Genomic DNA, 27,149 nt, shown 5'->3' with positions numbered 1-27,149 from the left:
ATTGTTTGGATTCTTGCCATTCCTTCTGGCCTTTCTGCCTTCAAATCTAAAGGAAATAAATGAATGTCCTTATTCCTACCCTTACATTTCATATGTTCTGTGCCTCTTTCTTTTATAATTTCTACATTACAGACTTCATGAAGACAGTTTGTTCAGATGCCTGACAGAGATTATTTCAGTGACATTTCAGTTTATCTTTAGGGTCTTCTGGGAAGTTCTTTGCTTGAAAAAAAACCCCCACAGCCCCAAACCTGGTTTCATTCCATAACATTGGCATAACTCTTGCATTCAGGTCTCACTCTAGGAATAAGAGTTCAGCATCTGGAGAGTGTGTGTAACCCTAGGGTTTTTTTAATTTTTTTTTTTTTAATTTTTTTTTTTAAGTTAAGTTCAAATAGTTCTGTTAACTTTTTAAAAAGTCAAAGGCTGGTTTGGGCTGGAACAAACCTTAAAGATTATCTCGTTTCAACCCCTCTGCCATGGTCAGGAACACCTTGCACTAGACCAGGCTGCTCCAAGCCCCATTCAACCTGGCCTGGGACACTTCCAGCGATGGAGCATCCACATCTTCTCTGGGAAACCTGTTCAACAGCTTTTCTGATGAAATTAATTAAATTGAAAAAGTATCACTACATCTCCTAAAAGCTCAAAATTTTCAACTATGTCAATCCAAGATGGTTCTTTGTATTTTTACCAGATTCTTTGGACTTCATGTATGGAATAAATAATGACATCTGCAGCAATTCTCCTAATTAAAATTTCATTTTTGATAGACTTTTATTTTAGTTTAAACTACTTGAAGAAATTAGAGTTTATTTTTCCTGAGTGCTGTGTGGAAAGTGAATTTGCATGCCGCTCTGTATGTACTTAGAAGACACTGTTAGAACAACAAGATATACTATTGAAAGTAATGTAGATAAATTAATACAATATCTAAGTTGGCATTTAAATTTCTTACTCATGAAGGAATTTTATAATTATAGTGCAAGGACAATCTTGCCAGGGAAAACTTTTGCAGAAGGGAGAGCAGGAGGATTGTTCATGAACTTCAGAGAGGAGAGTTGTTCTGAACTGTCACTTAAACCATGATGTGTTTTCCAAGTCCAGTGTCTTGCTTTGCATCTGTTATGTTTCTTTAGCTGAAACATACTAAAAAACCAAATACTAAATACCAAATAGTAGGATTAGTGCCTTTATCACACAGATTTTTGCCCAAGTTGCCTTTTCACCTGTACCAAGGTGTCTGTTGAATATATTTAACGGGCTTTGTCTGTTCATTTGGGAAGAACATCACCATTTATTTTAACATGTAAAAATAGAGTAGGAGGAGAAACCCTGTCAGCTGTTGCCTGAAATGATGGTGCTTTTTCACTCATCATCCCTTTAAAAGAAGGGGCTGGGAACAGGATTGTGAGGTCTGGAGGGGGGTGGTGGGGTGGTTTAGGGGGTTCTGGGCCCCTGATACCTTTGGGCTGTGTGTGGAGAGGGTCCCAGCAGAGGAGAGCAGAGGCCCAGAGCAGGATTTTGGAAAGGTCACATTTAATATGCTCAGAGACAAAATGTGAGGGATTTAATGAGTAGCATCCATGGAGTTCTGGAACTCATTCAGGAACTGTTTCCTGAAAGCACAAGAACAATCCATCCCCTACTGAGGGAAAGGAAGAAGGCAGAACAAGAGACCACCCTGGATTAACAATGAGCTTTTGGGTGTACTGGGAAAGCAAAAAAGGCAGCATATCAGGTAGGGACAGGCAGCCAAATACTCACTGTAGTCTGCAGGAGCCTTGCTTTGGAGGTTTTCAGGGCATGTGACTCTAGCTGTGTGTCTTGGTTTGAAAAGACAGGTGTCTGCTAAAGAAGGCAAGAGCCTCCCTTGAAATGGAAAATGTAAGCCCCCTCCCTCTAAATTATTATAATTTTGAAATTAAGGGGCTCTAAGGCAAAGATATGAGAGTAGGAATAGCAGTTCTTGACCAGTATGTATATAAAACCCCGTACTACTTAATAGGAAAATTAAAATAAAATGCAGTAGTACAAAAACCACTGACAGAATGAGAATACAACCTGATACCCTGTTGGTCAGGGTGTTGCTAGCAGTCTGATTAAATGCTGGCTGCAGTCCTACTGGAGCGACAGATGTGGTTCTGTTGAAGCAGTGATCCTGTAGAAGGGTGTAGATTTCCTCTGAAAGTCCAGTGTTGATGGAGAACAGTCTAGTCTTCCTCTGGGAATCCAGTGGAAAAAGGCTGACTGGTTATTCCAAGTCTCAGATTATATCCAGGTAGGAATGTTTGGCTCCTCCCCCTGGGTGGAGCATCTCACAGTGGGATGATGTCATTTTATCAGTCTTGCAGTGAGACTCAATGGCCCATGAACAGAAGATATCTCCCTGGAGTTATAAGGGATGGGTCATAGAAGAGATAAAGAACACTGCCCCACCTGGTTTTAACAGCTGGTAATAGAATACTTACTTTTGGTTACATCTTGCATTTCAACCTTGGACACTGTGTAAACACTGTGTAGCCAAAACCTGTGATACGTTCCTTTTTTCCACTATCCTAAAATTGTTGGTCCTTTAGCATATTATGGTAGTTAGCATTCATATTTCCATAGAGTCAGAGAGTAAATTAATGTTGATCTGCTATTAAGGAGGAAAGAAAACTACTTTAGGTGTTTTTTACCCCAGAGAAGCATTCCCTGCCAGTAACTGAAGTGCACCTTTCATTTTGCAGACACTACAAGAAGCGCTGCCAAGGCCGGATGCGGAAGCACGTGGGAGACCTGTGTCTGCAGGCTGGGATGCTGCAGGATTCCTTGGTGCATTATCACATGGCAGTGGAGCTGCTGCGCTCTGTCAACGACTTCCTGTGGCTTGGAGGTAGGATTAGGTGGTGTCAGCAGCTAAGCCCAAGTGAATCAAATTATCCTCTGTAATTTCCTTACTCATTGTGAAAAGCAGTAATGATTTTAGTGACCAAAATCTGGATATCAGGTGTGAGTAAAAATTGGGTTGAAGCAAAAATTGGTCAATAAGACATGAGAAAGGATGTGTTTAGGAAAACCTAAACTGTGTTACTGATAAATTGTGTTACTGTAGAAAAGCATGTACTTAAAAAAGAGAATGTGTCTGACTTTTTAATGATTCTTTGGAAAGTATTTGATTTTTTTCACTGAATTGTATAGGTGTTTTAAAAATATTTCCTATGGATATCCACTGTGGACTGTTAGGAAAAGATTTTTGTCTTTACATCTCCCAAAGCTGCAAGTGTTAAACTTCCACTAGCATCATTTCCTTTCATGTTCTGTTCTAGGATTTGCTTTTTTCCTCTGCCTTTCTTCCATCCTTTCCTTCCTTTTCTTTTTTTTTTTTTTTTTTTTTCCCACACCTGCTTTTTGTTATTTAGTTGCCATACAAATGATCTTTGAGCACAGTTTCTGCTTCTTAGTTTCATACCCTTTCAGGACAGTCACTGTCGCCAGTTCTGCTTTTAGCTTTCTCATTCCACATGGAAACCCATTTATCTTCTTAATGGCCCTGTAGGTTACATACTGTGTAAACCTTAACACCTTTTGACCTCCTACTTCTTTCCTTCTACAATTCCAAAAACTTAAATGGCTCAGGATTCCTCAAATTCTACTTAGAATTCTCCAGAGTACTCTTCCAATCCAAGTAATTTTGATAATTTTGTAAGTTAATAAGTAAATAAATTTGATAAGTCAGTAAGTCTGATCTGGTTATATCACATCCAGTTAAATCAGGTTGTTCAGGACCTGTCCAGGTGAATTTCAGGCATATTTAATGATGGAAATTCTACAGTCTTTGAGCAACCTTTTCTAACATTTTTCTGATTATAATTTGAAAAACTCCAACCATAAAACATAAATTGGTCCTACCTTAAAGGAGACCTTCCTGTGTCCATTTGTGTTGGCACTCATCTGTTCACTGCACCCCTGAGGAGCACCTGCCTCCATGTCTTCCCTACCTTCCCACTGGGTGTTTTAAAGGCAGCAGGAACATGAACCTTCAGCCTCTTGTTCTGTAAGGCTGAGCCAGCCCAGTTCTCTCTTCTTCTCATATGCCCAGGAGCTCCAATCCCCCGACCCTTTTTTTGGCCTCCCACCAGCCTTGCTTTGGGATGAGGCTCCTGCCAGCCTCTATCTCCAGCCTGACAAGTTCTCTCTGCATTGAAGGCCTGCCCTCCTGTTTCCCCAATTTGTTGTCACCCAGGGAGTTTCTGGGTGCGCTCTATGCAATCATCCAGGCACTTAATGAAGGCATGAGTCCCCCTGAGGGACACCACTGGTCCCAGGCAGCCATTTGGCTGATCACAAGTCTTTGAGTATGTCTGTTCAGCTGATTTTCCACCTATTTTATAGGCCAGCTCTCCCAGTCTTCCTCATTTGGCTGCAAGCATTCAGTGGGCGACCATGTCCAAAGATGTTCTGAAAGCCAAAACACACAACATCCACTGCTGTTCCTTTGTCTACTGAGCTTATCATCTCCTCATAGGAGGCAATGAAGTTGCCAGAGACTGATTTATCCTCAATAAATTAATGTGTGCTGTTCAGGGACACCTTCTTTCACTTTATGTGCTTCCAGCAGGACTTCTGTGTAGCCTCTCCAGGGAGCTGATATTGATCTATTTGTGCTGGTACTTCCTTCTCAAAGAAGATGACGTTTCCCTTTTCCCAGCCACTAGAAACCTCCCCCAATGGATGTGAACCTGTTGGAGGTGATGAGAGAGTGGTCTTACCTTGGTCAGCTCTCTTGGCATCTTACCTGGTTTTGTGGAATTGCATCCACAAAATTGTTGGATTAAGTGCTTTTCATGTGAGCTTCCTCTACTATGACAAGTTCTTACTCCTGCAGATTCTTTCAGTAAAGGCTGGGGCAATGGGAGCTCTGAGGGTAAACACTTTAAGCACATTGAGTATCTCAGAATTTTCTGTGGCCTTTGTCATTAGACCTCCAGTTTCAGGCATATTTTGTTTGATAACAAACAGGCCTTTACCACAGGATACTTCACTTCTTGCAAATGTCTCTACTAATCTGTTGGCTTTTTTTTTCTTTTCTCTGCAGCTGCCCTTGAAGGGTTGTGTTCAGCATCTGTCATCTATCACTACCCGGGTGGCACTGGGGGTAAAGTTGGGTCTCGCAGGGCTCAAGGAGGTTCCCTTTCTGCTGAGGCAGGCAACAGGCACAGGCCAGGTAAGGATGCCATCTCAGTTTTATTCTGTTTGCCACCACTAAACGTCTGAAAACTTCTCCCCATATCCTAACTCTGTAAAATTATACAGATGGCAGGATTAATCAGAGGAGGGAGGTTTAGGGAAGAATTTGTTTTCATAGTTTTTAGACTTTTGCAATGACTTTTCTGTTTTGGTGTTAATGTCAACACATATGCTTTGCATAGAATTGCAAAGCTTTTGATTTTTTCACCTGATTGTTAGTAGTGTCTGTGTTAGTTTGAATTTTGCTGGATGAGATGCAGACAGTTTTTATAAAATATGATCTGACAGAGCTGCATGTATTAGAAAGAATTAAGTTGGATACATTTTATTCAAAGATTTTTGCTATTCTAAAGTCAACGAGTAATAAGTAAATTTTATTAATGAAATGCCAATAGGCCAACATAATTTTTAAGGTTTAGTATACTTTTTCTAAACTCTTGGACTGCAAAAGAGATGGCTGAGGAGAAATATGAGAGCAATCTGTAATATAGTAAACATTGTGAAAAAGGATGGGTAGGAATCAAAGGTTCAGTGTTTCTTTCAGGAGAAGAACTGGGGAACATCAAACAGAGCTGAGCAGATGGAGAAGCAGGTGAAAGGAGTTACTCTTTATCCAGCCTACAAGGATGACATGGAACTCCTTGTCTTTCAGACATCTGGTGGTGTGTGTGAGAGAGGCAAGGCTGCTGCAGATCCATGTCCCCAAGCAGACAGGGGTCTGGGCAGGAATTCCCAGCAGGCCAGGAGGAACAGACAGAGAACACACAGCCTCTATCTATCCAGGAGCTGGCCACTGGATTGGACCACTTGCTGGCACCTCAACCCCCAAGGTTGAGACCCAGATCCCATTCCAGTTGTTGGTGGCTAGAGCAACACACACACACACATATATGCACTCTCTGTTTTTCCATGCTTGTTCCCTAAACTGCCTCAGTCCCTCCTTCTCTTTGTCTTTGACTCGTCCCTCACAGCCCAGAAGGAATCTTCTACAATCCCAAGATGTTCTTTCCCTACAGTGAACCCGATATCCCTGTAGGGAGTGACTCCTCAGCCTGTCTGTAAGAGCTCTCGTGTATCTGAGCTGCTGGGCTGCACCCCCACACAGCTCTATTAGTTCTCATTTGGTTCCTGGTGTTTAGCTGATGGTCAGTGATCCTCTCTGCTCATTTGTGGTTGTCTCAGATGAGCCTGTCACATAAGCTGACACCTGTCACATGGTGTTACAGCTCCTGAATGGTTTTGTGGCTTTCAGGAGAGGCTGGGCTGGGGTAGGGAAACGAGAATACATTGATTAGTGTGAGCTACATGGGCCTTTGGGCTAACTCAGCACAGCTGCTGCTGTGTATGCATTCAATCAGGGCTGAAAAATAGCTGGGTTTAAGTGCTGGTGTTAATTTCTCTTGTGTGCAATGTGGTCAAAATTAATTCCTTCATCTAAAGGAAACAACCACCCATCTTTATTTTTTTATAAGTCACAATCTAGTAAACACTTGCTTTGTATTACCTTTATTATAAACTGCATGTGTTGAAATCAGATAATTGTGATAGTGAAATTACCTTATTTCAGGACAGAATACTAATTTTTATACAATATCCAGTCATTAAAATCTGTGCATTTGGTCCCATGACCTATGAATGCATTTTACATTGGCTGTTGCAATTTAACCTGGTTAGTGACCTTTGTCTACTTTTAAATGAATATTTATCAGGAGATATTGCACTGTTTGTTTGTCATGGGTACTCCTGGTTACAAGTCACAGCTCTCAGAATAATTGAATGCGTTTTGGGTATATTATTGCTGGGCTTCTGTTTAAGTTGTCTTGTATTTCAAAGTCCAGTTTGCAAACTTGTTAGTGTTACTTTTAATGTGTAAAACGTTTTACAAATGTTTTAGTTTCATATGACAAGATTTTTCAAAGGGCTTTTCTGTGAAGAAAAACTGATTACAGTTTTTTTTGTCATCCTTTTCAAACTCAAATATTACTTTGTGGCCCATAAGATATTGTTTCCCAACTCTGGTTATGATCTCTGTGTTTTGAGGTGTGAACTGCTGAGCTCTCTGGCCAAACAGCTGTTGCTGTGATGTCGTTTTCCTACAAAATTTTCTGAAAGTTTCTTTTTATTACCTATTCCTGACTCTGCAGTGCCTTTCATTTGAAATCTTTTCAGACTGCACCTTTGGTTATAGTCTCTTTTGCTGTAATTGATTTTGTGAGGGCAGTGATTAATCTGGGGAACAAATTCCACTGAATCCTTTTATGGGATAAAGCCAGAAAAAAAAAGGGTTTCCAAATTCTTCACAATTCAAGAAATGCCACACTTGGAACTGTCATTTGTGCCTGATTTTGGGGCATGTAGATGTAGGAGTTACCTTTAGTATTTCCTCTAGTACCTGGAATTGCACCTCTTATAGTGCTTGTACTTCAGCCTTCACAGGATGACATTTCTTGCCCTGATCCAGCCAAGAGAAACATCTTTCTCTAGAATCCCGTGTGATTTCCATCATTTGTCATTTTTAGGCTACAGCACAGGGACCTGGCTGCTCAGCAAATGGGAAGTCTGCTTTGTGTAGAAACAACTTTGGAAAGAAAGCTCCAAAATACAAGTGAGCTTCTGCTCTATACCGTGGCTGCCCATCCCTGGAAGTGTTCAGGGTCAGGTTGGATGGGGTTTTTGAGCAATCTGCTCTAGTGGAAGGTGCCCCTGCCTGTGGACAGGGAGTTGGAACTTGATGGTCTTTAAGGTCCCTTTCCAAATCATTCTGTGATTCTGTGAAAAAGGAGCTTTGACTTCTCAGGAATCTAAACCCTTTTGTTTGTGTGGGGACAGGTTTAGGCTGTGTCCCCTCGAATTCCTGGATGTGTCTCTGCAGCCTTCAGTGTAAGGGAAAATTCTGACTTGCTCAGTTCCTCCTGGCCAGGAAATCTGGATGTAGTCTGTCAGTTAAGGGATTTGTATGTCAAACAAGATGAGTCTGGATTGCTTTATGCTTAGGTCACTGACTGTTTTGGATTTCTCTATTGGATTTTATTTGTTGGGAGTTCTAAGATCTTGATTTTGTTGCCTGACCTTCCTCTTTCCCCAGGCAGAATTATGACACCTGAGTGAAGTGTTGGTGTGTTGGGTCTAGATTTAAATCTCTGTTTCACTTGTGTGGAATCTGAGCAAATCAACTGAAGGGTCTGTTTTGCTGATAAAATAATTCTTTTTGACTGCTTAACCCTTGATATGAACAATTTTATTGCCATGTTTAACCATGTTTAAAGTTTAGAGCAATGAGGTGTTCCATACCTGGTAATACAACTCTGCAGTACTCTTGGTAGCTCTTACATGGACAGTCTGGTTTATGGGATTGACATGACTCAATTATTCAGAAAATACTATGGAGAGAAATGAATGATGATTAGAAGGGATAAAATGACTTGGAAATGTTATTCTAGAGTATGGAGCAGATTAAATGAGCTCCCACAAGGAGATTTAAATACTGTAGGTCCTGTCACTAATATTAAGTGGACTGTAATGGAAACTTGCTAACCAAAACAATATAGGAAAGAAGATGTGGCTCTAAATTATATACTGAAAATTCTGAAATTCTTAGTGTGTCTTAGAACTCATTGCAACTTTATAGACTTTTACATTTATTTAGTGACAAAATGAGATTTAGCATATGGTGACTACTTGAATTATAACTGGTAGTCCTTCACAATAGCAGTGATAATCCTGATAAATCTGAATGATTTTGTTCAAGCCTGAATGTTATAAAACATTGTAAGAACTTACTTTGCTGGCTCTATTTAAGGCTGAAAAAAATCATTTTTGTTCCTCCTTTTAGGGGCACAAGAAGTTCTCATTGATCCAGGTACATTTATTTTCCTGCATGTTTCCAAAATATTTTCTTGTATTATTTGATGTGTTTTGCAATTGTATAGATAGTTATTGCCACTTGCCAAAACTAGTAGTGATCCCTGACACTGAAACTGATGCTTCAGTTTTTGGCTATAAATCTTGAGAAATTACAGAGACTGAAGGGTAACTGGCACAAAATAAATGCTGTAGTTCCATGATCGTGTCTCCATAAATTCTAATCAACAGGATTTCTTTCCATGAGTAGTGAGGATTTTAAAATATTTTTGAAGTATCCAACCTAAAGGATCATCTGTATTTCTGTAGTGTCATGGTATTCCCTCCGTCACCAAACATCTTTCACTTCCATAAAAATGCTCTTAAACTCCATGTGCTTGGTCTGATTCCTTAAGGTTAATAAACATATTAAAAAAGTTGCCTTAGCATTTAAGTATGTAAAGAAACATTCTTTCTGCTCGCTCAGTATATTCAGAAATACTTTTCACAGTAGTTTTTAACTGTCTATTAACAGTTAGAGCCAGCTCTGAGACACATTTTTTTGCCATTTTAGCAGAGAAACCTCTTGAAGAAATAAATTTGTGTATAATCCTAAATAAATTACAGTATAATGCTACAGATTAAGTAATATGTAAAAAGGTATTGGACCATGCCAAACCTTTGATGTATTTTCACTTTTATTACGTTAACTCCTCAATAAAATCAAGTTCAAAAAATAAAATTTTCATTTTCTTTTTAAAATCCCAGATTTCCTTGGCATCTATTTCAAATTCCTATCCCTATATAGACCTTTTTGTCTCTTGCCTTCTTTTTTATATAAGAAAACCTATTTCTTATTGTTTTGTCTGAGCCTTTTTTTTCCCTAAGGTGTGGTTTAGAAACACAGTTTTAAAGTAGAAGAAGGAATAGTTCAAAGATTAAAACCATCTATTCAGATGTGGCCATAATATAATTTTAGCAATCTATATTTTATTCATAGTCTAAACATTCAGATAAGTGCTAAAAATCATTAATATATTTGTTTCTTACTAAGTGAAAGATTATTTCCTTTCTGTCTAGGTGGGGCAAGTGTACTTTGTGTATTCTGTGTCAGACCTAGCATACCCTAGCTTGCTTTTTAGATATTTAGCATTTGCCAAGAACACTTGTGGTCATTTCTGACCCTGTTCTGTTCTAGGTGCTCTGACGTCCAACGGGATAAATGCAGATACCAGTGCTGAGATAGGACGTGCCAAGAACTGCCTGAGTCCCGAAGACATCATAGAAAAATATAAAGAAGCCATTTCTTACTATGGCAAGGTAATCCTGGTTATTTTTAAACAAACACCTTAAGTTCTTTTCAACAGTGAACTGCTGAGGCTTTGGTTTTGAAGGATCTTGTTAAGCATGGTGGTGAGGTTTGCAAAACATGTTCCAGCTCTTCTGGAGGAGTTTTTAGGTTTTTGTGCAAATGCTCAGTGCCTGAGATGGAAAAGTAGCTTAATGTCTGCAATCATAATAAGAAAAGAAAACAAATTGTTTTGTACTGTGAAAATAGTGGCTCAGTGTCCACATCAACAGTAAAGACAATTTTAATTGTATTGCAGTGGAGTTACTTAATCACTTTTTAGTTTCAGGTATTTCTCTTGTTTGATAAAGTATCTTTAGAATAAGCTTGTAAATATTTATTATAGGCATTTTCATGTCCACATTGAAGGGAGACTCTCCAAGTGAAACAAGCTCAGTTGTGTGCATGAGTTAATTTATGATCAGGAGCAATGAAAGGTGATAGTTCTGGGCATAGTGTCAGATAAATTAAAATCCATCAGTAAAACAATGATTGTCAAGGATGCATTCAACTTTTTAATGTTACCTTAAGGGTACGTTTCTCATCTTGAAAGAGTGTGATGTCTCTAGAAATATAAAATTATTGGACTTTGGCTTAAGGCAGGATATTTATATTTTGATTATTTATAATATGCACTGTGCTCTCAGCAAGTAATAATTGTGCTTCACTGCAGCTTCACTTGAAATAACCAAGAGCTTTGTGTCAGGACTGATTTATAACCATTCAAGACAAGCACAGTTACCTTCTGTCTGTTCCAGACCTACAGAGTAGCCCCTTGCTTGAATGCCGAGGAAGCAGCACTTTCTGCATATTTTTTATGTTCTCACTCAGCTGAAAAAACTTTTGTAGCACCTTCTAAAATTGATTCAATCTCCAGTGATTTGCTTTTTTAATACAAATGCACAAGAGGGAAATATGTGACAGCTTTGCTGGCTTAACTCTTGCATTTTATTATTGAGCTTTCTTTCTCCCATTAGTTTTCAAATATAAATACGTGAAGAGAATTCAGCAGGAGGTGGGCCAGATCAAATATCCAGTATCAGTGTTGTTTGAGGAAATCACCAGATCGGATTGTCTGGCTAGAAAATTGCCTGTTGGTTATCTGAGCACAAACAGTTCAATGCACATCTACATTGTCTCCTTAGCTTCCTGAAGCAAGCTAAATCACTAAACAGTCATTTACAACAAAGGTTTTGCAGACAAGTACTGGAATACTTGGATTGGTTTCTTATTCTCTTGTCATCAGGAATATTGTTTTAACTAAAGAGAAAATGGATGTAATAAAATGTAAGGTATGCAATGTAATAAATATGTAATGTAATAAAAATATTTGCATCGTAAAGGTAGAGTTTATTTGCAGACGCAGCACCCACAACCAACCATTTATATGAAGTTATCCCAAATGGTTCCAATATTCCCAGTTTTTCTCCTTGCCTGAATTCTCAGACTGAAGCTGTGCTCTGTCTCAAAGTGAGAGCAGTGAGTGAAGAGGCTGAAAACAGCTGTTTTGCACAATAGTATTTTAGATGACACCTTAACTTTCCCTTGTGTAATGTTAATAATTTAACAGGGTGGCCATTAGCATTAAGGAGTTGCTGGGTTTGGAGGATATGACAGCTGATTTATGTGATGAGCAGAAATGTTTATAAAATCTATCAGGTGCAATACTTCAATATTATTTTAATTTTCTCCCTCTCCAAGTACAAGAACGCTGGTGTGATTGAACTGGAGGCTTGTGTGAAGGCTGTGAGAGTCCTGGCAATGCAGAAGAGGAGCATGGAAGCCTCTGAGTTTCTGCAAAATGCAGTTTATATCAATCTCCGGCAGGTCAGTTGGAAAGTCCAATTATTTTTGTCTTGTCATTTGACAGAATATACTGAAAGTCACGTAGATTCAGGAGACACCAGTTTATTTTCTGTATCACTGCCTTCCTTCTGACTAGGGCTTGACTTCTGAAGATTTTCACATCTGTGAGTCTGGGTTACAATGTATTGTGAATTCATCAAAAAACATGAGGATTTGGTTTGAGATTAAACTCTGTTGCTTCTTCTCCCTTGTGAAAGTGAAAAAATCCCATTGTTGTTCTCTTGTGATGTTGTACTAGGGGAAAACAGCTGCCTGGGACTGCTCTGTAGTGGATTTTTAAAATTTTCTTGATTGCATCTCATGCAATGAAACTGAGCAAATCAGGAATGGCGCGTTGCAGAGTGAGCTGAAGAGTCTGATTAGTGTTCTTAATCAACTGAATTTTTGTTGTGTAGTGCAAAGTCTTAATTAAGCCAAATCAAAAAGGAATTCAGGGGGGAAATCAGTGTTTGGAACTGTGTGGAAAGTGCTCAGTATCACCACAAAATAACATTAACACTTGAGCAGTGTCTCACGCTTGGTGTCACGGCTCACAGAGAGATTGCTGTGGTTGAAAGAACTAACAAAAAGCTGTTAGGTTTCTTACTGGTTTTTGGCCATTACATCTTGGGAAGATGAACAGTTTAAGTCCACACCATTGACCTTATTAGGCCCAGACAGGGACAGCAGATTTATGAGGGAGGTAGAATACTTTCTTTCATTTCATATTTTCTCTGGAATCAATTTTCTAACAAAGCATAAATGAGACAATAATTAATTGATAAGCTGTTAAAAAAATCATCAATCTTGTTACAGAGTGCCTTAATTGCCACAGTCCTTGTAGTACTAAAGGCCTTCTCTTTAATTCTGTAATCTGTTTTTTTTTCTGGCAGTTCTGCACCCATTGTTGTTGTTGTTTACCCATCCTCTTGTTCTGGTGCCATTATTCTTGTTGCCTACAAACTCCAATACTATTGTTGTTTCTTTTTCTGGAAGCAATTACTGCCATTAAGAGAAGACCCTGTTCTCCCTAACACCACTGATACTGCAACTTTTACTTTTTATCAGAGGAAAACTATAAGACCCAATATCTTGGTTTGAAACACAGGTATCTGACAAGGAGGGTGGGAACCTCCCTCAGAATAGAAAATGTGACCCCCTTCCCTCCAAATTATTATAACTCTGAAAGTCTGGGGTTTTCAGGCAAAGACATGGGGAAAAAAAAAATCTCTTGGTATTTTTGCCCTTCTCAAGGACAAAACCCGAGGTAAGAGAGGAGCCAGCTCCACCCTTCCCTGCCTTGGCCATTTCTTTGGTCACTGTTAAGTACTGGTCATTATTGTCTCTTACCAACATGAGTAACATCTGGTCTTACCAGATGGGACAAAATTCCATGAGAGAAAGAATCAGAAGCAAAAATCCTAACCCCCAACACCCAGTGAATGGTAAAGTACTTGCCTCTTCAGTAGTTGATATGTATTGCCTAATAACAGAAACACAAAGCTTGGCAATATGAAAAACATGCCCTGATCTAAGCTGCCAGTGAACCTGCAACCAGAACAGAGTGGGATCTCTGCGTGGCTGGGGAGCAACTTGGCATAATGTGAAATAACAGTAGGATGATCTTTCCAGGGCATTCCCCAGGGCTGGAAAATGCATTTTCTGTAAAGAGAGATATGGCTGGGAATTGTATTTCTAGCTTTTTAATATTTACTGTATAAAACATGGAAACAAATAAGAGTTGTATTATTAATAATTTGGACTAACTCAGGGGAGGAGTCATCCTGTGATAGCTGAGGGAATAAACTGTAGGACAGTGCTTTTCATTTGCAGGTAAATAGAACGTCGGCACAACCAATATTCTGCAGCAGAAAAAACACCTCACAGGTTCAAGTGTAAGACTTAGAAACAGGAAAACTACTTCCTACCCATAAATTCAATTTCATACTTAGTCTGGTAGTATAATGTAGTTGGTATTTTCTGATGAGCTGCAGAGTAATAAGACTTTGCATCCAGTTATGAGGAAGAAATTGTAAAATATAATTACAGAGAATGTGAGATTATAAAATTTTAATATAGTAAGGAATAATTAAAAAACAAATAAAAAGCTGCATTCTTTGGAAGCCTGACTTGAAACAAGCCTGAGAAAAAAACCTGGCTCTATTACCTGGATAGTGACTTGCAGCCTTTCCAGGTGCAGTTGTCTGGTAAAGCAGTTAAATAAAAATTAACCAGGTGGAAATGATGCTGGGCTTCAGGTGATGGCTGTTTTACAGCCACTTTACAGGCTTTTATAAATTTCTGAGGTCAGGAAAGATGTTCGTAGATGTTGCAGAATGGCCTGCTGCAATCTTCCCAGAATTAATTACTTGGAGTATCTGTGCGGGTTTTTTCTCATTTTTTTCTTCTTTTAAGTTCCTGGATGGTAGCACATAACTAACTGTGCTCAGGAAAATGCAGTTTTGCTGTTTTTGTGGTGATGAAAAAAGTTTCCTGCAGCTGAGGAAAATACTTGAGTAACTTTGGGGACAACCATTAAGCCACAAGTTATGTAACACTAGTAAAAACTTAGATATGATGAAAATAAAACTTCTTGGGAATCTGCTGCCTTTCTCATAGTTGTTCCAATTATGCTATTTAGGTAGACAGTGCTCCTGGCAGTGCATGACCTTGTCTTTTATTATCTTAATGAATTTAGTTTCTCATCTTAAAGAATTTAGTGAACATGGTCAGTATTTGTGTTTAAGGAATAGCTTTTGATATGGTTTTTTTTGAAACTTCTTTTGCTTTATTTCCTGATCGTGTGCTTCTGCCCTTTTCAACTTTACTGCTATATTTTTTATTGTTCTAGCCTGTTATAAATGGCATAAATAAGTAACTTCAGTATGAGACCTTGTGTTCTTTCTGAGTGATTGTCTTTGGGAACTCTGATAACTTCTCCAATTTTTTTCTCTGTTTTCCTTTTGTGTTTTCTGTTTTGTCCAGCTGCATTGGTTTCTGAAAGTTTTCACCCTGGTGCAATTATCTTTTTTCACAACTCTTGATACAGGGCTTGGTCTTTCTTAGGGATAGGCGGTTCTTTAACATCCAGGCACTGTCTTCTGTTGTCAGTTCTGAAAAAAATAGCAACTTCAGCTTTCAAAATTGTCTGAAACTTTCCAAAATGCTTTGCCACTCTGTGGATTTCTTCATATCCTGAAGTACAAAGATTTGAACTGTCAGATAAGGTCGCAGTGCCCTCTGAAAACTCCTCTTTGATGTGTCTCATATCCCTACGTCCAAAATTAGAAGTGACTTGTGAGAACAAACTACTTTTTGTAATTATATCAGGATTTAAGCAGCTGAAAGACATTTTGAACCTGCTTACAAGAGAGCTTCTAATTCCTAATCATTTTTGTAAAAGCCAGCCAGTGTGGTGATCAGCTTCCCTTGACTGTCCAAGCTTTTAAGCGTCTGAAGTTGAGCACACTGATTGATACTTCCAGTTTTGAAGAACGAGTTACTGTTTCTGTCCTTTAGGGCTATTTTTGGATGAAGTTTGTCGCTTGAAACACTTTTGCAAAAGGTGTTGGCAGCTTTAGAGTAATTTGAAGTACATTCTAGTGCTTTTGATTGTGCCAGATCCTGTGCACTAGGTGTCAGCATTGGTCTGCACTTCTGGCTGCTGGAACAGAGAGTGAGAATCATCCAGAGTTTCTGTGGCAGTTTCTTCGTGGCTGGCTGACTCCAAAGCAAGATTATCATTCAGGCCAGAGGCAAAAAGAATTAAGTTACCTGGGACTTTGGCCAATACACTGATAAGCTAAAAAAGCACATGGTGGTAGTTCCTTATCAAGTTGGTTTCAACTTTAAGTCTAACAGGACTTTAACTAAATTCCACCTCACTTTTTGGCAGTGTGCAAATATATCATGGAGTTATTTAGGTTGGAATAGACCTCAAGACCAGCCATTAACTCAGCACTGCCAAGCTCAGCACTAAACCATGTCCCCAAGTGCCACATCTACACATCTTTTAAAGCCCTTCAGGGATAGTGGCTCCACCGTGTCCCTGGGCAGGCTGTTCCAATACTTGACTCAGTGAAGAAATTTGGGTCTGTGTCATTTCTGTGACATTTTTCTACTTCAACATTATTTTTTACCTTGTTGGGACAAGCTCCCATTGAACTCACTGCTACCCTCCAAAACTTGCTTTGTGCAAGGCAGTGGTGAGACCCTGGCACAGGTTTGCCAGAGGAGCTGTGGTTGGGAATTCCTGGGAATGTTCAAGGCCAGGTTGGATGGGGCTTGGAGCCGCCTGGTCTAGAAAAAGACATTCCTGCCCATGACAGGCAGTTGGAACAAGATGATGTTTAAGGTCCCTTCCAATCCAAACCATTTTATGATTCTGTGATTCAGTCTCACAGTGTATAAATCACAGTACAATTTCATGGAATGAAAAATTTGTGGTTTACAAGATTAGAGACATAAAAATTGAGACAGTAGTTTCTTGCTTTCATAGCCTGAGATTTCAAGATTAGATTTAATCTTTAAGGGATGAAAATCTTAGTGAATCAATAAATCTTGGAAGCGATATATTTTTGCACTCACATGAATATCATGTTAAGTATCTTCCATACAATGTGGAGCTGTTTAGCTGTTACTGACTGTTTTGACTATTTACTGTTTTGACTATTTACTTGTTAGTACCACTGACAAATAAAGTTGAAGCTGCAGAACTTCATCTTTGCAGCTTTTGTTAACAGTTGAACCAAGCTTAAGTTTTCTTGGCTGCAGAAGCTGTCATGCCTGGCTGAGTGCAAATCCCTGGCCTTCTGCAGCGCCAATGTCTGCCACCGTGTTTTTCCTCCTGTTAGTTTTTTAAAACTCAGCACTTTAAATCTTTGATAAAAACCAGTCCATTTATATTTTCCCTTCAAACTGCAGCTCTCAGAAGAGGAGAAGATCCAGCGTTACAGCATCCTGTCGGAGCTGTACGAGCGCATCGGTTTCCACCGAAAATCGGCGTTTTTCAAGCGCATCGCGGCCATGCAGTGCGCGGCCCCCAGCATCCCTGAGCCCGGCTGGAGGGCCTGCTACAAACTGCTGCTGGAGACTCTGCCTGGCTACAGCCTCTCCCTGGACCCTCAAGACTTCAGCAAAGGTCAGTGTGGATTACCACAGTTAGGCACTTAGCTGCTTTTCCATAATAATTTTCTTGAGAGATTTCATACTGGACCGAAATGATTTGCTAATCTGAAACTAATTGCAGCAGATAAAGCAGTTGTTTAACATTGTACCTTCACTTTTTCTTAGTGTTGTTCCAATAATTTCAAATTCCTGCAAACCACTGCTGGATGTGTTGCTGTGGTTCCCTGTTTGCTGGAAGTAATTATGTGTTATTTATGAAAACTTAGTTTCTTATGTTTTTCAAAAATGTCTTTGTTTTGATAATATGCTTCTCAGTACGTAAAAACGTCATATATTATTTTGGATTATTTTTTAAATTAAAGTGCCTTCAGCTGTTCCATGAGAAATTGCATTTGTTTTGGTTTTGTAGCTGTTTGATCTTATAAAGAAAGATTAAAAATCCTTTTACATGTTTTTGTATATAGACATGCATAGATACCTATAATGTAATAAATAGGGTCAAATATGTCACATATTCCCACAAATGAGATCAGAGACAGTTAAAATGCTGCTTGGCAGTTGCTTTTGAGTAAACCTTTCCAAAACCTTGCATTGCGTTATACAGCAGCAGTTTTGGGGACTGTTCCTTAAATGTTGTAGCTGCAGGCGAGGAGCAGGAAGTGATGGGCTGGGCTGAGCTGTATTTGTGGATGGTTAGTGTTGGGATTTTTTAAAACTGTTGTGATTTGGCAGTCAAATTATATGTGAGAGGAGGTAGCAAATGCCACATGGACTGGGTGGAAAGATGCTAAGAATCTAGGAAGAGGGAATGTGGTGGGAAAAATATGCTGTGGCCTGGGATGGGACTGCATTGGGAGAAGTTGTAGAAGTTCTGCAAGAAATTATAATTAGAAAAGCAAAGAAAGGACATGATTGGTGTTTATCTTTCATTTTTACCTTACCTTCATGTTACACTGAAGTGCGTTGTCTCATTTTTTATCCCCTAAATGGCTCTTTTAGAGACATATGGAAAGATCACTGCAAACTCTAAGATAGAAATGACATTTCACACATGAAAAATAATGAGACTCTCAAAATATAAACTCTCAAGGTTTGGTTGCAGTAAATATTCCTAAGACAGTTTGCCAAATGCTGATGGGTGATATTAGAAGGAAGGCTGTTGAAGTTTATGAAGTATTGCACATCTTGAAATATCTGTTATTTAAAAATTATTGCTGTTGCTTACTACTAAAAGCAGGTTAAACTTCATGGAGAGTGCTGCATATTATGGCTCTGAAAGGAAGGTTATGCTATGATGATCTATTTATTTTTTCCACAGTTACTCCGCAAATATGAAGTAATTCATAGTCTGAAACTTAAAGACTAGAAATCAGGATGTGTGCCTTGTGTTCTAAAGTTTTATTTTATTAATTTTATGTTGCTTGGTCTTTAAAGAGAGTTAAGAATTTCTAGGTTGGTGTTTTTTGTTTCTTTTTTACAAGAGCATGGGGTCAGGACATGGGGGAATGGCTTCAAACTGAAAGGGTATTAGGAGGAAATTCTTTACTGTGAGTGGTGAGGACCCTGCACAGGTTGCCCTGAGAAGCTGTGGCTGCCCCACCCCTGGAAGTGTCCAAAGCCAGGATGGATGGGGCTTGGAACAACCTGTTCAATGGGAAGGTGCCCCTGCCTATGGCAGGGAGTTGGAAATAGATAATCTTTAAGGTCCTTTCCAATCCAAACCATTCTGTGATTTTGTGATTTCAGTTTCTGTATGAAATCTCATATGCATTGTCCAGGGAAATTAAAAAAAAAAGTATAAGCTTTAAAGGTTTTGTATATAATTTTGTTTTTTGGGAAGTGTTAACTTCCTCTTCAGAATTTTAATTATACATTTATTAGTTGATAGACAAGTACATAAAACAAAACTTGATTTCATGTTTAGACATTCAAGCAAATACAGCAATCCTAATTTTGTGTTGAGTACAAGATTTGGGTTTTGTAACAACCATTGGGTGATTGACAGAAGTGCCATAAAATTACTGCTTAGCATATGAAGGAAACCAAAATCAATGTGTTTGTGATGACTTCCATCTTTAAAATACATTAAATACCTGCATTTTTCCCAGGAACTCACAGGGGATGGGCTGCAGTGCAGATGCGTTTGCTCCATGAACTCGTCTATGCTTCCAGGAGGATGGGCAATCCCGCCCTGTGTGTCAGACATCTCTCCTTCCTGCTCCAAACCATGCTGGATTTCCTTTCTGACCAAGGTAGAGCTTTTTAAAGAAGCAGATTTTTTTACTTCTGACCCACAGTCAAATAATCTGACTCTGTTTTGAAATACAGTTAATTTGGGAAGGAATGGAGGACATGGAAGTTGGGGAATTCTGCGTATGCCTGCGTGGGTTGTTGATGGTAGTCAGTCAACAAAGAGTTGAAATTAGATGATCTTTAAGATCCTTTCCAACCCAAACCATTCTGTGTTTCTAACTCTTAGAATGTGATGGACTCAAGTTAAACAGTGTTTAAGTGGCCTTAAGTTCCTTTACATTTCTGCAGTTTTTCTTATTTTTTTTTTTAATTCAGCAATAAATGTTAACAGGATTTAATTTGTCAGAGGTTGAGAATGCAATGAATGTGTCTGTGGGTGATTTTCAGAAATGGGAATGATGTGTTTGGATGATGTGTGGGAATGATGTGTCCTTCTGTGGGGTAGCTGTGTTCTGTAACATTTACAGAATCACCTGGAAAAGCCAAAAGTGACAACTCTTATTTTATATTATGTTTCTTAGGAAAAATGTTCCATACTGACTTGTTTATCACCCAGCTTAATGAGACTAATGATCTTAATGAGTACTGAGAGATATTTTTAAAATTGGTTTTGCTTCTCAGTAAGCTAGGTGAAAAAATGCATTTTTTTCCAGTTACTCCTTTGTTTACGATAAAGAGGAAGGAAATGAAAAAGTTTAGGTTGTTTCTTCTGTTTTCCTTTTTTTTTTCTCCTTCAATTATGGTCAAAAGTCTCCCCTTAGAGACTCCTGCAGCAAAGAACTTTGTTGGCAAACTTCAGGTATTTGCCTGCTTTATTGCCTCTGTTTAGTGGCTCAAATCAGTGCTGCAGGAAGGAGAGGAGCTGACAAACTGCAATAAATTTGCTTTCTGCCTGTAGATTTCATTTTCTGTCAAAAGGTCCTTGGATTTTCCAGGACTTACAGTGAAGCTTTGTTGATATGTGTATGGAAAGTGCTGAAGACAAGGTTTTAAACTCTTCAACTCTGCATTTCCACATGTGATACTGTTAATCCTTAATCCTAAAAAGGTTGAACTCTTAAAGACAAGAAACTTCTATGTTCTTTGCCTTCAGCCTTTGTGTGTCTGAGTAAAGCTTCCAGTTTCATAAGGCCTAGGATAAGTGTGATGTTTTGTGCCTTTGAAAAAAATCAAACTAAATATTCTCCCATGTATTTGAAAAACAGTGAATATTTTTTCCTTCTCTCCTGAATGCATCTAAAATAGAACTTGCTGTTGAGTTTGATGTCTTTTATTGATAAGCTCTTGCTCAAACATGGTGAGTGCTGTTCCACAGGAGCCAAAGTGTGGATGACAGCGCCAGAAATGTATTTCTGGCATGTAATTTTTTTTGGTAACTCTTCTAAGATTGGTACTATGTGCCCATAGAATAATTATGGATGCAAAAGGCCTCCAAGACCATCAAGCTCAAGCTGATGTTGTGCAAGGGTCCATTTAGCACAGAAAGTTACTTTGAATTTATAGTTCTTCTAAAAATATTGGAATATTAGGAAAAAATAAACCAACAAACCTCCTTCAATCTTGAATTGTAGTAAAGAACAAAAGCAAGACAGTTGAAGGAAGAGGATTAGGTTATTTTACTTACTGTGAACTGTTCCCTTATAAACTGGTAAAAAGGTGTCATTAATATTCTTCTCTGATGTCACATGACTGCAGTGTCCAGGTTTTCTTAATCCTTAACATTTTGTTAATGTTAAGTTGAAGTAATTGTTTTGAAGAATTGAAATAATTGTTTAATTAGAAAATAGAAATAATGAAGTGGTATTGGAGTTCAAGAATGCTCAGATTTTACTGTTTTTCTCTGGTGCATAGAAAATCACCAGTTACTAAGGGTGGAGGAAAGCTCCTTTGAAAAGTCAGTTTTCACTTGAATGTGTTCTTTCCTAAATAAACTTCATATTTTTAAAGCTTATTACTCATTATCTGCTAAGTCCTATTCTTGTATTTAAAGTTTGGGTAGTTTGCAGATCATTTTTAAAATTAGAATAAATAGAAGTGAAAACTCTCAAGCTGAGAGGAAGTTACCAGCTAAACATTTGGCTCTGGAACTTGACCTTCTAACCCTTTTTCTCTCAGGATTAGCTGCCTCTAGACACAGAAAAGGAACATTTTCTAGTTTTTAAACCTAACTCTATTCATTTACACATTCAGTCAAAGCTGGGATACCAGGACTTCAGGAAGAGGAAAAAAAAAATGATTCTCTAAGTAGAAATTCAGCTAATGAGATTTATTTGTTCCAATGAAATCTAGATTTATTAATTAGAAACTCATGCTTCTGTTAAAGGAACACAAATGCATAGTTAAAACTGGTGTGTGTTTAAAACAAAATTTAATGTTTCAATAGAATGACGCATTTTAAAATACAGCTTGTCTATGTTTACTTGAATTTACTTGAATCTCCAACCATGCAGCCTGGCAAATCTAAATAAAGAGTATCATCACGTAAATGGGAGATGTCAGTCAGTACTTTAACAACATGGAAGCTAAAAGTTTGATTTAAAATATAGCTATTTAGTTACATAAATATGTAAAATGCAGTCTTCTGCTAAGCAAAAAGAGGTACTAAATTCTGTGTAAAACCTCTAATTTCAAGCTATTATGTTTTAATGGTAACAAGGCCTTAAGAATCACTTTCTTTAAATAAGAATTAAAATGTGCAGTTGCAAAGTTGCTTGGAATTGAACCTATCTTTTGCATGATGCTTTTTGAAACAAAATGGTATGTACAGCTCAGTTAATTTGAATTGAGTAATGTCAGATATTTGGAAAAAACCACCATTATTTTGCTGTGGCTCTTCACTGACAATAATCATACTCCTTAAAAGGGCTGTGTCTTGCATTGAGAGCAAATAATTCTGAGTTGGCTCATGTGTTAGGGCCTCTCTAAACACAGAACTATTTGGAGACAGCTACTAAGGAAATGTGACTGTCCACTCAGCAGGCAGTCGTGTGGTGAACGAGTACAAAGTTGGGAATGTTTCTGCATTGCCTCTTGGAGGATTTGAGGTTTGACAGTGAAAGCTTTGAACTGCTTTCTTTTAGGAAATGGGCCACCCTGTTTGAAGGTCATTGAAAGACCTTGTAGTTGATAGGTTGGGGAAGGGAGCAGTAAACTTTGGGTACATCAGGCAAACTTGACCTGGATACCGAGGAGCAGCCAATGGATTTTAGGGGAGCGGAGATGAAGTTCACCAGTGAACCAGTGATGTGCTGCTGCTGTGAGGTGGATGTGAGGTTGCCACTCACAAAACCCTCTCTAAGCAAGTGCCCAACATGCCAAAAATCTGTCAGGTGCACAAAGTGCTGCAGTCTTTGCTCTCCTTGCTGTCCTGGCTGCTCCTATGAGGCTGCTCCACCCTGCTGGTGCTGCTGTCCTGGCTCTGCTCCCTGGCTGGGTGGCTCTGGGAGGAACCCCAGGGAAAGCCCTGTGGCACCCAGGGAGATCTCCCCATGGCACTCTGTGAGCCAGTGCTGGAGCCATGGTGGGGGTAACCCCTTTCCTGTGCTTCTCATCATCATTCTTGGCATTCTCCTACTTCCTATTTTCTCCTTCTTTCCTCTTCTGTGAAAAACTGAAGTCGAGTTATTACTTTGGATCCCAACATTTAACATTGTTTGTGTTTTAATCTTCTTTCTGGGTACGTTCAGAACCTAATTCCTTCCTGCATTTGTGGATCAAGGCAAAGCTTGTCTCTCTTCAGCTTGAGCAGATCAGAACTATCCCTCAGCCCAGAACTATCCCAGAGCTCATGTTCTTTCAGACATACAGCAGGATTTCAGGATTCTTGCTGTTTTCTTCTGGTGGCAGGGGTCTTGATGTGCTGAGGTGACCTTTTCTCACCCACTGTGCATAGCATGGGATGAAACTAGGAGTATTCAATTCTTTTTTTTTTTTTTTTTCTTTTTTTCTGTGGGCTAATTCCTTAAAGATCCTCAAGGTTTGTCTGTTTTGTTGTCTTCTGGTGAGGTGACAGCCTTCACATCTGAGCTCTCAATTGCTCTGTCATGTACTTAATGAACTGAACTACTGACTCTGTGATGATTCTGCATTAAACATACAGAAGTATTTTGTCATCTGTTGTCCAGGGCTTTGTATGTGTTTATTCTTGAGCTGATAGTAGGTGATGGAGAGAACTTCCCAGAATATCCTGGTGTACCTTTCTGTCCTTCCTCTGTGTGGTTGTTTCTTAAATCATTGGATACCACTGAAAGATGTTAATTCCCAGCCTATACTGAGATCATTGTAATTAATGAAGAATTTCTGCCAAAATTTCTGCTAAATGCTATTTCAGTTTCCCTCATCCTGTAGATGAGTTGGGATGGACTTGTCAGTGTTGACTGGGCAGGCTACACTGGTGCCTTGAAAGCTTGGGCTTCTTGGTAACTGAGGGACTTCACACCATTAATCTGAGAGCATTTTCAGAACCCTTTTCTTTCAAGCCTGCTGTGCTCAGGTGGTGGGTGAGATGTCAGCTGGCAGGGTTGTGCCTTTTGCAAAGAAGCAATGAGCTTGATCTAAGAAAGAAACCCCAAAACTTGTTTAATTTCAGAAATTATGGTTAAGCCTGGACTGAGCATAATTTGATGATGTCAGACGTGGTGTCTTACAACTCTTAAAATATGTCTTTCGAACTTGCAGTTTGAAAGAGGAAATTATGCAGTATTTTAGACGTTTTTATTTATAGAACAGATTGCATATGCATTCCCTCGGTGTCATTTAAATTTCAAATTGCTATGTAGAAGTATGGAAAATAAGGAAGAATATTAAGCTGGGCTCCTGGAAATTGTCATCTAGACCATAAGTAAATGTGGAAGTGACTTCAATCCTTTGTAGCCCTCCTGCCAAGCAGCAGTAAGGACCAGACTCAGTTTCTGAGCATCTTTATTTCAAATTGTAACATTGTCCTGAATTTCCATCCAAACCTGGGAAAATGAATGAAGCTGCACAGGCACTTGGTGGGTTATACCTCCCCACAAAGATTGGGCTTAAATGGATTTCATTGGAGCCATGGATATGAATAACCTGTGAGCCTATAAATGTCTTTTGAGCATGGAATGATTTAAAATGGCATCTTTTCTTGAGGGGCTGCTGGAGCAGCTTGTGACTCTGTTCACCTCACTGCCTCCTGTTCTCTTGTTCAAGCCTTGCTGTGACTTTCTGATTTCCCCATGTTTTCAGAGCTGTAGCCAGAGTTGTTGAGAGCTGCAGCTCAGTTCAGTTTGAGTTGGTTGCTCACCATTTCTCCCCTGTTTGCCATTTCTCGTGCCATTTTTCATAATGCTGCTCTTCTATTTTTTTTTTCTCCTGTTTTTCATATTTAGATTAGAGGAAACAAGATTATAAATATTACAAATAAAGACATAAGCCCAGAAGAGATTTTGAAGTGTAACTTGCTCAACTCATGAAAAATAATAACTTCACACAGAAGCAGGAAGCCTGCCAGAACTGAAAGATAATTGAGGTGTGGAAAGAAACACTCAGGGAAGATTGAGCTGTATCAGAAAATTTGGATCAAGGTCTTCTGTTTAGGAAAGAGGATTCCAAGGCTGGTCCTCCTCTACAGATAATAAATCTGTGAAATTATTTTGAAATGTAATTAGAGGTGGTTTATGGTAGGGAATGATCTGAACTGTAAAATGAACAGTAATAAATTTCAGGTACCAGATAAGTTTCAAAGGCACTAAAACCATTTTAATTTTAAACAGCTGAACTACAGTTGCAGTTAATTTCTTAAAGTGTTTTTATCCTCACTTTAAAATTACAAATGGCAAGTGCATTGCTGTATTTTTGTAAGAGTTCAAGAGGGATGGAAGTTCTTCCAGCTGATATGTCTATGTCATAGTCTTCCTAGGGACCCTGGACACACTAGAGATTCTTTTACAAGATTCATCACTCCCCTTACACATCTATGGCTGTCTCAGTACTGACTAAGTGACCCTGGTTGTGGGGGCTTCTCTTGAAGTGAGGTAAACCAAATTCCATGCTTTGAACCCCTCTCGAGTTCAATAAATTTGGCCTCAGTACTTGGTGCATTATAAGAAGCTGTAGTAAGTAACAGTAGGTGTGTGGATAATTGTGATTTAATAGGAAGAGGTTGGAGCATCTTTGAAGCATGATTTATTTCCAAGGAATGATGGAGCATTTAAATGTGCCATTTAGTTGATACAGTATTCCTGAATTGAAAAAAAAAACCCTGAAAAACGTCTGTTAGTACATTGGTTCATTAATGATTAGAAGAGATAGAAACAGTAAGTGAATGAGTTTAGGGTGTTGAGGAAAGAGATTCCCAGTCATGTGCTCAGCAATAACCAAATCATCCCTGTATTATCAACATCCCATTATCAACATTGTTTTCAGCACAAATCCCAAAACACAGCCCCAGCCCAGCTACTGTGAAGAGAATTAACTCTACCTGAGCCCAAAGCAGCACTTGTCAAAACAGATGTAAGCTATTAGGAAACTGGCAATAGTGACAATATCACAATTTGTTGCCAAGCCAAGGTTATTTGGAAGAATTTCTAGAGTAGACTTGATTGTGATAATGTTACTTGAGGGTGGAGAATAAGAGACCCTGTGTTGGAATCCTGCTCTTTGAGAGCCTGCTGATGCTGTCACAGGTAATCCCTCAAAGCTGTGTAATGAAGGCACCAACTGCTTTGCTGTGTAGCTCCTCTTTTGTGCTGCAATGCTTAAAATACTTCAAATTGCATTTAAATTAGAGCAGCAATTCTCCTAGATCATCTGTAGTGTGTAAATTCATTTTTAGAAAGGTAGGTGTTACTGATTGCAAGGGCTAAAAAGAATGATGCTTTAATCAGACTGAACAGAGAATTTAACGCAAATTAAAACTTGATGTAAACTCCAGAGTTTGAGTTAGGTTTACTTAACTGACACTGATGAACTGATTTTAATACACTGTGCTGTATTTTAGCTGACAAAGTACCTGCAAGTTGGTATTGCCCAACCAATGAATCTTTCAAAGGGGAACTACTTTGGTTGGTCTTATAATATTCAAATTAACTGATTTCAGGATGAAGATGGAAATCTAAAGTAAAATTACCAGGGAATATTTGTAGCAGCCTTAGCCATTACTTTGAAATATTTCACAGCTTCACCATAGTGCCATATCTTGCTGGTGTGCTTTTATATAAAAAAGTGTATGTGTGTATATATATGTATAAAAATGTAATTAAACAGACTTGTCACCTTGTGTGTTTGATGTAGAGCAGTGACACAATGTGGTGTGAGAAAGAATATATTAAAAAAGCCTGAATGGAAATGCTTTCTAATGGGTTGGAATAAAAGGCTTGGGGAGATTGTATATGAAGTAGGAGGAGACTCCTTAGAAGCCACTAAAGTCTTATTTATCATGGTGCTGTGACTCCTGCTGATTTTCATCTACTTCTGTGTTTTCATCAGTTCTGTGCTATTTAACTTGAGCACTATTGTGTTCCTGCTACATTTC

General features: G+C 38.8%; 1 protein-coding gene across 4 annotated transcripts in view; it reads left to right on the top strand.

Moving 5' to 3' along the window:
- The window catches only part of TRAPPC9 (trafficking protein particle complex subunit 9), a 451,266-nt gene that overhangs the window by 9,242 nt on the left and 414,875 nt on the right, over window positions 1–27,149 (top strand). For 3 of the 4 annotated variants that reach the window (XM_058832179.1, XM_058832180.1, XM_058832178.1), the window contains exons 3-9: window positions 2,733–2,878; window positions 5,081–5,209; window positions 9,065–9,091; window positions 10,271–10,392; window positions 12,122–12,247; window positions 17,189–17,405; window positions 19,501–19,644. In XM_058832179.1, the coding sequence (XP_058688162.1) occupies window positions 2,733–2,878; window positions 5,081–5,209; window positions 9,065–9,091; window positions 10,271–10,392; window positions 12,122–12,247; window positions 17,189–17,405; window positions 19,501–19,644 (911 nt within the window). The remainder of the gene's footprint in view (window positions 1–2,732; window positions 2,879–5,080; window positions 5,210–9,064; window positions 9,092–10,270; window positions 10,393–12,121; window positions 12,248–17,188; window positions 17,406–19,500; window positions 19,645–27,149) is intronic. The other variant, XM_058832181.1, reaches the window with a different exon arrangement.

The sequence above is a fragment of the Poecile atricapillus genome, chromosome 2 (genome assembly GCF_030490865.1).
Source record: "Poecile atricapillus isolate bPoeAtr1 chromosome 2, bPoeAtr1.hap1, whole genome shotgun sequence".
Classification (NCBI taxonomy): Eukaryota; Metazoa; Chordata; class Aves; order Passeriformes; family Paridae; genus Poecile; species Poecile atricapillus.
Note: the sequence above shows the minus strand (reverse complement) of the source record. Positions and strands in the feature narration are given on the sequence as shown.